Below are 12,384 nucleotides of genomic sequence, written 5' to 3'. Positions count from 1 at the left end.
GACTTACAGGTCCAAGAAGCGCAGAGAACCCCAAACAAAAGGAATCCAAAGAGGACCACACCAAGACACATCATAATTAAAATGCCAAGAGCAAAAGACAAAGAGAGAATCTTAAAAGCAGCAAGAGAAAGAGACTCAATTACCTACAAGGGAATACCCATACGACTGTCAGCTGATTTCTCAACAGAAACTTGGCAGGCCAGAAGGGAATGGCAAGAAATATTCAAAGTGATGAATACCAAGAACCTACAACCAAGATTACTTTATCCAGCAAAGCTATCATTCAGAATTGAAGGTCAGATAAAGAGCTTCACAGATAAGGAAAAGCTAAAGGAGTTCATCACCACTAAACCAGTATTATACGAAATGCTGAAAGGTATCCTTTAAGAAGAGGAAGAAGAAAAAGGTAAAGATACAAATTGTGAACAACAAACATGCATCTATCAACAAGTGAAAAAAAAAAAAAAAAAAGAAATCAAACCCAAGACCCTTCAGCCCGCAGGCTGACGCTCTATCCACTGAGCCAGACCAGCTAGGGCCCAACTTTTTAAATTATATACAACTGTCCAACAAAGTCAAAGCAAGCTTTTCCTTACTCCTCTTTTACACAATGTTTAAGCTGAGAAAGTCCTTCCTGACCCAGAACTTGTATGGTTTCCTTTATTTTTTCTAGTTTCCACTTCTAATAACTTTGATTTTTATTTTATTCTTTTTTTTTAATCGATTTCAGGGCAGAAGGGAGAGAGACATAGAAACATCAATAATGAGAGAGGATCATTGATCAGTTTCCTCCCACACGCCCACAATGGTGATGGAGCCTGCAACCTGGGCATGTACCCTGACGGGAGACGCTCTATCCACTGAGCCAGACCAGCTAGGGCCCAACTTTTTAAATTATATACAACTGTCCAACAAAGTCAAAGCAAGCTTTTCCTTACTCCTCTTTTACACAATGTTTAAGCTGAGAAAGTCCTTCCTGACCCAGAACTTGTATGGTTTCCTTTATTTTTTCTAGTTTCCACTTCTAATACTTTGATTTTTATTTTATTCTTTTTTTTTAATTGATTTCAGGGCAGAAGGGAGAGAGACATAGACACATCAATAATGAGAGAGGATCATTGATCAGTTTCCTCCCACACGCCCCACAATGGGGATGGAGCCTCCAACCTGGGCATGTACCCTGACCGGGAATTGAATCATGACCTCCTGGTTCATAGGTTGACGCTCAACCACTGAGCTGTCATACCGGTCAGGCTTTATTTTATTCCTTACAGTTAACTACTTAATTCCTCTGAAATGGGCGTTATATGACGGTAAGCCTCATTTGGTTCTTTGTCTTCTGTTTGGATGTTTGCTATCTCCATGTCACTCATTAAGCTTCTTTCTGTAACCTTATTTTGCTCGTGAGTAAAAACAGGGAGTGCTGAATACCCATTAAAAAAAGAGTATTTATTTCACTGGGGTTTGCTCTTTTGCTGAACTGTGCCGAGCACTACAGATGCAAACTCAAGGCACTTAGGGTCCCGGCTCTCAGCGCACCGCTGCTACTTTGTATTTACAGACTGCAGTTTTCAAAGGAGCCAACTGTGTTTCCAAAGACGGTGACCTAGTCTCATGACAACTGAGGTGGGGAGAGGAGGCAGGAGCAGTCGCTGCCAGCTCGATTTGTTTACTTCAACCAGATGAGGTGGAGTCCGGTTTCTTTCTTGCCCTGAGGCTGGCTGCAAACCTGGAGGGTTGGCATCTGCTCCCTGTGCCGCAGAGGCCAGACCCCGGGCTGTGATCTGAGAGCTGGGATTGGTTAGAAAGGCAAGCAGAGCCCCGCCAGATTGGTCCCCTGTTACGTCACCGCATTCTGAAGACCCGCCCACCAATCGCGGGGTTCCATCCTGGGGGAAACCGCTGCGGACAGCGCCCGGAGCCCCTGGCAACCGGAAAGAGTGCGGAGTCAGCCCACGGTGGAGAGAGCACCTGAGCCTGAGAATGAGCAGGTTCTCGAGATGGGTGGACACCCCACCCTCTGAAGAGCCCTTGGATACGCAAAACAAAACCCTGGAAAACCAGGAAGAGGAGATGGGGTTTAAGGAAATGGATGGCCTGAGGGAAGCCTTGGCAAACCTCCGGGGACTGTCGGAGGAGGAGAAGAGCGAGAAGGCGATGCTTTGCTCCCGCATCCACGAGCAGTCCCAGCTCATCTGCATCCTGAAGCGGAGGTCCGACGAGGCCCTGGAGCGCTGTCAGATCCTGGAGCTGCTCAACACGGAGCTGGAGGAGAAGGGGAGGCTGGAGGCCGAGAAGCTGAAGGCCAAGAGCGAGCATGCCCGGAAGCTGGAGGATCGCTTCATGACCCTGGCGGCCAACCACGAGGAGATGATCCGCTTCAAGGACCAATACAAGAGCGAGAACGTCAAGCTGAGAGAGGAGAACGACAAGTTGAGGCTGGAGAACAACAGCCTCTTCAGCCAGGCTCTGAAGGACCAGGAGGCCAAAGTCCTGCAGCTCACGGCCGGGAGCGAGGCCCTGGCCGCGGAGCTGGAGACTCTGAAACAGAGGTGTGCCCAGGATGCCTGCCGGGCACAGGCCCGGGAGAAGGAGCTGCTGGAGCTGCAGAGCCAGCAGGCCAGCGCCCACACCGCGGAGACAGAGCAGCTGCGCAGCCAGCTGCAGAGCCTCCAGCAGCAGCACCAGCAGGCCGTGGAGCAGATGGCGAAGGCCGAGCAGGCGCACGGCAGCCTGAGCCAGGAGCTGCAGGCCAGGCTGCAGGTGGTCACGCGGGAGAAGGAGGAGCTGCTCCAGCTCTCCATGGACAGGGGCAAGGTGCTTCAGAGCAAGCAAGCGGAGATCCGCCAGCTGGAGGAGAAGTTGGAGGCCGCAGAGGTGGCCAGGCGACAAGCGCTAGAGCGGTTTGAGCAAGAGGCGGTGGCTGTGGACAGCGACTTGAGAGTCCGGGAACTCCAGCGCAGGATAGCTGGGATCCAGAAGGCCTACGACGAGCTCAGGCTGCAGTCAGAAGCCTTCAAAAAGCACAGCCTGGATCTTTTAAGCAAGGAGAAAGAACTCAATGCCAAACTCCGCCATCTCTTTCCATAAGGAAGCTTCGGCTTCCTCCCGCCTCCAGTGTAGAATTCAAATTTGTGTGCCTTGGCAAGAGTCAAGATGTTTTTCAACTTGTTCTATTTTTTAAGCACAACTCAAAGAAAAGCTACTTTTACTATGATATTGTTAACTTTGTAAGACTAACACTACTTTTCATTCCTGTCACTTAGAATACACGATTTGCCAGATTTTGTCTTACTCCTTGAAAATCTTCCTAAGTTTGCTATTAGTATCTCTAGCTCTCCCATAATACATATTTATTCTCAACCTGAGCTATCTTCATATAGCCAAAGATTTTAAATGAGCAGCTCCTGTAGATTTCAGTGACTCTATAATGGGCAATCAGATGTGCTGGTTGTGAAAAGAATTAGTATAATTAGCCCTTGTAGATAATAGGTTTGCAAACTATAGGGTTTTCAGTCTCCCATAGTTGAGACTGTAAGCTATAACAGCTAATAGCATACGAAGAGCATGGACAACTTGCAGGAAAAAAAGTGTCTGATTTTGTAACAGGCCAAGCAATTGCTTGCTTCATCAGCTTTACAGCAGTATCCTTTTTATTTTATTTGCCCTAGCTTGGAAGACAAAGATTGAGATCATTAAGCAAACTTTATTATAATCAGGCTGTATGAGCAGTAAGGTTCAAATAAGAAAGTGGTCCTGGCCGGTGGCACACTTGCTTAGGGCATCATTCCATGTGGGTTTGGTTCTCGGTCAGGATAATTTAGGTAATAACATACTTAAATTTCAGTTTCAATCCTTGGTCAGGGGTGGGACTCGGACAGGAGGCAATTGATTGATGTTCCTCCACCCCCACCCCCCGTTCCTTCCTCTCTCTCTAAAAATTAATAAACATCCTCGGGTGAGAATTTAAAAAAAAATTCAAATAAGTATAATCAACCCGCTTTGATTTTTCCTACAAGCTTAGATCACATTCCTTTTTTTGGGGGGGGGGGTCTTTCTCCTTAATAAAAACAGGATTTAGAGGTACAAGAATGCAAAGAGCAGCAAATTCATTTAATATTGTACAATATACTGATAGACAAATGTCCTGAATTTGGGGAAACAAGTGATAGCAGACTAGATATGATACATATAGCAACTTAATAATTATTTTGTTTTTACTGGCATGTTTTGCAATTACCTTTTTTAAAACATCTAAACAGAATGTATATAGGTATACCTACAGCCTTTTTATAGGAATAGTGAAGTATGTAGTAATAAAAACAAATACAGTTATAATTATATGAAGTTCTTAAAGAGGTAGTTATAAAAAATACACTTGATGCTTCCTTATTTCCCCGTTCTTCGTTGATAAGCATTATTGTGAAACCTCTCAGAACAGATTGTGATATGGTACTTTCTCACACATTTTGTGTCAAGCGTGCCAAGAGTTTCCTAATGCTTTGGATTCATTAAAAAATATTACTTGATACCTTTTTTTTGTTTGTTTGTTAATCCTCATCTGAGGGTATTTTTTTCCCATTGTTTGTTTTTTGTTTTTGTTTTAGAGAGAGAGAGTGGAAGGGAGGGAGGGGGAGAGACAGAGGTTGCCTCCACATGTCGCCCCCACTCCCCACCAGGGCCAGGGATCAAGCCTGCAACCAAGGTATGTGCCCTTGATCAGAATCTAACCTGTGATCCTACCATCTGAGGGCTAATGTTCTAACCACTGAGCAACCAGCTAGGGCACTTGGTACCTTTTTAATAAACAATTTTCAAGCCTCACCCTTACCCGGGGCATGTTTTTAAAAAAAACAATTTTCCCACAGTTTTATTAAGATTGCAACATTAAGTACAAATTTGGGGGAACCACGTCACTGGCTTGGAAGGACTATTTACTTCCTCTTACGCATTACCTAGGATCAGAATATAGGAGCTAACTTAATCATGGTTATCCTCGATCGAGCCCATACTATTTATTATTATGCTGAAGTACTTGGGACGGTTGTTTTATTTAATCCTTAGGGCCGTTCAAGAAGGTAATTATGTTCATTTTTATTTAAAAAATAATAATACTGGTAGGAAACCCGGATTCAGTAATTTGCCCAAAGCCACGTGGTCCCTGGGGGAAGCTGAGATTCTGATGACACTACCACACTGAAAGATTTGTTGACTGTCCACTGAGTGCCAGGCTCTGGGGGCAGGCACTGGGATAAGCATGAAGAACCATGTTTTCTGCCCTGGAAGAGCTTCCACACAGTCTAGTCTAGGGGCAAACGGCAATTACATACAGTATGGGGTGTTTCCACAGGGGGTGTCATGAGATCCCAGTGAATAACCTCCTGTTCAACCCCCGCACACACATGCAGAGCAGCTAACTCTGCCTGGGGGTAAGGGTTGGAGGGTAGAGAGGATTTGCAGTGATCACTGACACAGGAGCTGGTATACCAACTGGTTGGTAGATAACTAGTAGTAGAATTTCATCAGGTGAAGAAAAGGGAGAAAGGTTTGGGACGGCATCGTGTAGAAAGTCATGGAGGTTTATAGAAACGTCCAGAATATCTGGGGAAACCATAAGTAGTTGGGAGGAGGTGCAGAGAAGCATGTCTACAGATAGAACTATCGTAGGCTGTGAACATACGATAGGTATGTAAAGCCAGGCTGGCCCCTTATTTTAGGGGGAGAGGAGAAGGAGAGAGGCAAGCGCACAAATTGGAGCCACAAACCAGCCCTCCTCTTCCCACCCAGGTTCCGTGCCTCTGCCTGGGGCCTGGTATGCATGCTACCAGCGCCCCTCCCTCCCCTACCCCCACACCTGCCTATCCAAGCTCCACCCACTTGTGCCAATCTGCCTTCTGGGGGTGGTCTCTCCAAACCAGGTTTTGTGCACAGCCTTCAAGAAGGAAGAGGAGGCTCCTGGACAGAAGCCAAGTGGGTCCTAGAAGCGGATGGAGGGTTATTTGGGAAGGGAATCTTGGGTCCTGATACTTGAGTTGCAGTCCAGTAGAGGACTTGGCCCCTGTGACTCCTCGTTAGATGGGTAGTAAGGGCGCATCTGGAAGAACACTGGGGGTGGGATTGGGAGGGAGGTAGTTGCATAAATACATATTGAGAAAATATGTATTTCGCTTAAAATTATTATTTTACTAGAGGCTTGGTGCACAAAATTCATGCACGGGGGGCGTCTCTCAGCCCGGCCTGTGCCCTCTCGCAATCTGGGAGCCCTTGGGGGATGTCCGACTGCCGGTTTAGGCCCCATCCAGGATCGGGCCTAAACCGGCAGTCAGACATCCCTCTCACAATCCAGGACCACTGGCTTCTAACCTCTCACCTGCCTACCTGCCTAATCACCCCTAACCGCTCACCTGGCCGCCTGCTCAATGCACGTCATAGCGACCAGTCATTCCAGTCATTCTGCTGTAACAGTCACTTAGCCTTTTATTATATAGGATTATTAAATAATAAAAGTGGTTATCAGTGATGTGGAAGGGTATGGGGGCTATGGTGGTTAGGGATAGGAGTGGAAAGGAAACTTCTAAGTGTATACCATTTTATATCATTTGACTTTTGAACCATGTGCATATATTACCTATTCGAAAAGATAAAACAAAAATAAAAGAACCTTGCTCGTAACTGCTTAACTTCCTAGTAGGCTCTATTTCTGAGTAGATGGCCTCAAAAAGCCTGCAGATTTTTCTTTCTCCAAGAACTGAGTAGAAAAAAAACATTTTATATACTAGTAGAGCCAAATATGGCCTGACATAACGGGGTCAGACCATTTGGCTGGAAGCTGCCACTTTCACAAATGTCTAACAAAGTGTGGCTAATGGCAACATCTTTTTCTACCCTAAGAAGTGCCTCCTAATGATTAGTAGTTCTCTCCTAAATTTAAAGATTTAAATATATTAGCGTTTCTTGTGGATTTTCACATTTGTCTAAGACCTAAATTTTAGATTTTATTTATTTATTTTTATTTTGTTTAAATTTTAGATTTTAGAAAGCCAGTTTCTCATTTCAAGTTTTTAGACTTTGGTTGTTAGTTTAGATTTTGCCCTAACAGACAAACAAAAGATGGTAAAGGCAGGGCGGACAAAGCCATTCTGAGCTTTCACTTTTAATTAATAATTTATTGATATAATATGTTTTATTGATTTAACAAATATTTATTGAGATCCTTTTATTGGCCAGGCACTATGCTAAGCTCTGAGACACAACGTGAGCAAGATAGACCTTTTTCTCACTGAATTTGCATCCTAGTGAGAAAAATACTGAAAGATGGGATGACATAGGAGTGCATAACAGGGCTTCCCAACATAATGCAGGAGAGGTTAGGGAAAGCTTTTCCTAGAAGTGTCACTTAGGCTAAAGTCTGTAGAATGTGTAAGAATCGCCCAAGAGAAGAGATGAGGAAAACATGAGAAGACAGCGGTTCAGAAGCCTTCACAGAGCCGCCTGTTCCTGGTAAGAAATATGCCTCTCCCAATAGCCACATCGTCCAGGATGCAAGCTAAGCACTCACAGTAGACTCTAATAAGAGACTCCGTGGCCAGATTAATCCCATTAACTCACATCCATATTTACCTCCATAAATATGAGACCCTTCGTAATCTGGCTCAACCCTCCCCTCACCCCATCCCCACTCAAATCCAGTAAGAAGCCCAGATCTTTGATCACTGGACTAGTCAAGGTGTCAGTGCAGTGTGTGAAGGCATGCATTGGCACCAGACTGCCTGAATTCAAATCCTATCACTTCCTGGGTGACCTTAACTATGGTCTTGCTGGGTGAAAAGGAAATCAGGGAGCTAAAACTTTCAGTGATGAGAGATATGATTAGAACATGGTATGAATTTCACATTGGTGAAACCATATAGGGAAAAGAATTATCCAAATGACTCTAGAAAACAACATTTTTAATGAATAAGATTTTAGAGAGAAAGGAAGGGAGAGGGAGAAAGAGGTAGAAATATTGATGAGAGAAAAACATAAATTGGCCGCCTCTGCAGGACCCATACCTGGGATGGGGCCCCAAACCCAAATTTGTGCTCTGACAGGGAATAGAACCAGTGACCTCTCTGGGCATGGGACAACGCTCAACCAACTGAGCCACACCAGCCGGGCTGATGAATTTCTTTCATGGGTTATATTCCAAGGAGAATTAGAACCACAAAGAAATCTTAGTAAATTGCATTGATTAGTTTTATGGTTAGTTGTAATATTGGCATTATTAAAGCTGTTTTTTAAAGTATATTATATATACATACAAATGAAAGAATGAGAATCACTTAATGTTAAATTTGAATTGAAAATATCAGTTTAAATCTATGACAGTTGTTCTTTTTAAAAAATTAGCACTCTGCCCTCTGAAGCACTATTGTCCTTCTGCTATATCCACTCAGCAAAGCAGCGACCCTGACTCAGCTTCATTCCCCACCATCGCTGCTCCAATTCTCTGCTATAGAATATTCTATAAATGTCTGTATGGGTGCTGAAGTACCACAAAGTCATGGTCTTTGTGGAGAATTTGATGGATTGGTATTTATCATCTATTTTAATCCCTCTTTAAATGTGCTTTCCTGTATTGCAGAAATGGAAAAGCTAAAACAAAGAGACACAAAGCAAACTGTATTTGCAGACTCCTCTGCAGTTATATTTGGAAGATGCAAATAAGGCAGGGGCCCTTTTCCCTTGCTTTGGCTGTTGTTGCCAGGCATATTTTTGGAGACATTTTTCTGCAATAGCATCCCAATGTGCATTCACTAGTTTTATGGGATATGGTAGCCAGCTCCCAAGATAGCACCTAATGATTCCTGTCTCCTAGTATTCACATTCTTCTGTAGTCCCCTTCCACAGTGAATAAGGTCGGAGTCCTGTGACCAAGAGAGTCTACAGAAGTGATCATATGTGACTTCTGAGGCTAGATCATAAAGGACATTGCTGCTGCTTCCTTGGTCGCTGGGTAAAGCCAGACACCATGTAGTGTGGATGCTCACACAGCTTGGGAAGAGGCCCACATGGAGGGGGAAATGAGGTACCCTCCTCTCCACCAACCTGCCAGCCACCTTGGAAGTGGACCCTAGCCTGAGTCAAGCCTTCAGATGACTGAAGCCCCAGCCAAAATTTGACTGAATTCCATGAGGATTCTGGAGCCAGACTGCATAGCTAAGACAATTACAGAGTTCTGACTAACAGTATTTCTGGGAGATAATGAACGTATACTGTTGTTTTAAGTCACATGATCAGCAAAAATTTGTTGTTTATTTAAGGTTTTGGGTAACTTGTTAGGCAGCAACATAATATATGGGACAGGGAGTTTTGGCAGCAGCATTGCTCTTGAAGCCAGCATTCCAGCTTTCTATTTACTCCTTTCCCAACCGGGGCAGAGGTAGCAGTTACTTATCGGCCTGATTGACCACACTGCACTGAGTGGCGTTCTTGATCACCCAGCCTAACGCCCACTCCTCCTGTCCTTTCAATGACTTTGCAGGCACGCATTCTCTGTATTATACCTTCTTCTGCTTAAAATAGCTGGATTGGTATCTGTTTCCTGTAACTGAGCTTAATCTAATAAAAATACCCATCTCAAATCAATGGCTAGACCAGTGATGGCGAACCTTTTGAGCTCGGCGTGCCAGCATTTTGAAAAACCCTAGCTTAACTCTGGTGCCGTGTCACACATAGAAATTTTTTGATATTTGCAACCATAGTAAAACAAAGACTTATATTTCTGATATTTATTTTACATATTTAAATGGGATTTAACAAAGAAAAATCAACCAAAAAAATGAGTTCACGTGTCACCTCTGACACGCGTGTCATAGGTTCGCCATCACTGGGCTAGACAGTAGAAGCATTTCTGTTAAAGTAAGGATAGAAACATTGATGAAAGAGAAACATATATCTGCTGCCTCCTGCATGGCCCCCACTGAGCATAGAGCTCACAACCCAGTGAGCCCTGACTAGGAATCGAACCAGCGACCTCTTGGGTCAACGCTCAACCAATGAGCCATACCAGCTGTGTTGGGTTTATTCTTGCTTCACTTGCCTTTTTTTTGTATTCTGCGGCTACCTTGCAAAAACTTCCTTCTCTTTCAGTTTTCTACTTGACTCTTAGTCCAACTGCAGAGGCTCTTATGCCATGTATATTTAAACCAAAATATTGTAATTTGGGGAAAATATAATAAATCAATCCATGATTTTGAATTTTTCCTAAGGAGAAAATGCAGTTGGATGGGATTACCAGTCACATAAAACACCTGTACCTCAAGGCAGATTAGAACATATATCACCTTGAACTGTACAGTATTCTATTTTAATAAAATCTTTCCTATTTTGAAGGTTAAAAGGGACATGGAAGCCATTTATTTATTCTTCTAGCTACCATAGATCATAATTATTTTGTCTTTGGCATAATTGTTTTCATTAATTGGCCTTAGGTATTATGCCTTCAGCCCAAACTGGAAACCTTCTTCATTCAATTATTCAAGAAATATTTATTGAAGCCTAAGCTGTACTAGGTACTGTTCTGGATATTGGGGACCTATCAGTGTCCAGCTTTCCTTGAACTTGCTTTGTATTCATCTAAGAAATAGCCATATAAAAGTAGTTGTTGTTGAGGTTATCTGCTACTTTATTCCCTAGAGAAGTTTAAAACCTAAGAACTGGAAGAAAGGTTAAGGAATTCATACCACTTACACTTTACTCATGAGCAAACAAAGGAAAATCTCTCTCTCTCTCTCTCTCTCTCTCTTTCTCTCACTGCTTCTATGTCTCCACTATTTGGACACTAACCTTTCCCTCTTTAAGAACTCCTTATCTTCCTTCCTATTTCACCTATGTTTTCAGTGGCTGTGGTTGTTAAAAATTTTAATTGTTTTATTTCTAATGTATTTGGGAACTGCTTCCAATCTCAAATACCTTGTGGGATTAAAGGAACAAAGATAAACAACACTATGAGGAAAAAATCCAGAATGTGGTGCATTTTTCAAAACAACTGACCTTGTCTCCTCAAAAAACCAATATCAAGAAAAACTAAAAAGTGAAAGAGAAATTGAGGTGGGGGGAATCCCACAAAGAAATAGCAACCAAATGCAGTAAGTGACTCTTGTTTGGATCCTGACTCAAAAGAAAATATTTGCTATAAAAGATTATTCTGAGGAAATTTGAATAGGGCCTGGGTAGCAGATAGTATTAACAAATGATTGTTCATTTTCTCAAGACCTGATAATGGTACTATGATTATAAAAGAGAATGTCCTTATTTCTTAGAGATCTCATATTGAAGTATGTTGGGGTGGTGTGTCTCACCTGCAATTTTGGGATTTTTGAGTCAGCAAAAATATGTTTTACAAACACTTATATGCAGGTAAAGCACATATGTCAATACGTTAATTGTTTAGTCTGGATATTGGGTTGAATTAGAGTGAATACTGTACTATATTCTGTATGCTTGGAAGTTTTTATAAGAAAAAGTTGGAAAAATTAAGTTATATATGAATGCCTTACTTATTTACCTTTTTTCTTTCAGTACTCTATAAGTGTTGGAGTGAAAAGATCTTGTATTATAACGGAAGGGGAACGGCGCAATTTCAAGAGGGATCTGGCCACCAGTCTTAAGTTTAAAAGCAATCCAGGAGAACTTTAAACTTATTCAAAAGTTGGTACCCTCTGGTGTGGCTATGGCTGAGTGCAGAACTTTGAACCAGGTCATGGTTAGATTCCCAGTCAGGGCACAGGCCCCGGTTGCTTGGGTTGCAGGCTCAATCTCCAGCGCAGGGCCTGTAGGAGGCAGCCGATCAATGATTCTCTCTCATCATTGATGTTTCTCTCTCCTCTCCCTTCCTCTCTGAAATCAATAAAAAAAATATATTTTTAAAAAGTTGTTATCTAGCCCTAACCGGTTTGGCTCAGTGGCTAGAGTGTCAGCCTGAGGACTGAAGGGTCCCAGGTTCGATTCCGGTCAAGGGCACATCCCCAGTAGGGGGCGTGCAGGAGGCAGCTGATTGATGATTCTCTCTCATCATTAAAATCAATAAAAAAATATATATATATTTTAAAAATTGTTACCTAAAAGATCAGTTTTGAGACAGTAGTTTCACTGGAAGTGGAGGCCAGAATACAGAGAGACATTTTGTTTCCCCCCATAAACTCGGGGTTTTGTTGATTTTTTGCCGCTGTTAACAGGACATCACTGGAACGCAGGACTGACTCCCACTCCATCCCTCCCTGAAATCTCGCGATACTAGAGCCCGGAGCGCGAAACGCCGTGGGCGGGGCTGGGGCGAGATCGCTGCCTTCCGGCCGGGCCGTTGTCTGGGTGGCGAGGGCGAGTCATCGCGGGGCCTCGCCG

The 12,384-nt window shown here is 43.4% G+C and overlaps 1 protein-coding gene across 1 annotated transcript; it reads left to right on the top strand.

Moving 5' to 3' along the window:
- Positions 1 to 1,547: 1,547 nt before the first annotated feature.
- On the top strand, positions 1,548 to 3,907 carry CCDC89 (coiled-coil domain containing 89). Its single transcript, XM_005866861.2, has one exon. The coding sequence runs from the start codon at positions 1,984 to 1,986 to the stop codon at positions 3,088 to 3,090; it is 1,107 nt and encodes a 368-aa protein (XP_005866923.1). The 5' UTR covers positions 1,548 to 1,983; the 3' UTR covers positions 3,091 to 3,907.
- The last annotated feature ends 8,477 nt before the right edge of the window (positions 3,908 to 12,384 follow it).

The sequence above is a fragment of the Myotis brandtii genome, unplaced genomic scaffold (genome assembly GCF_000412655.1).
Source record: "Myotis brandtii unplaced genomic scaffold, ASM41265v1 scaffold24, whole genome shotgun sequence".
Taxonomy (NCBI): Eukaryota; Metazoa; Chordata; class Mammalia; order Chiroptera; family Vespertilionidae; genus Myotis; species Myotis brandtii.
This window is presented reverse-complemented; position numbering and strand designations above follow the sequence as displayed.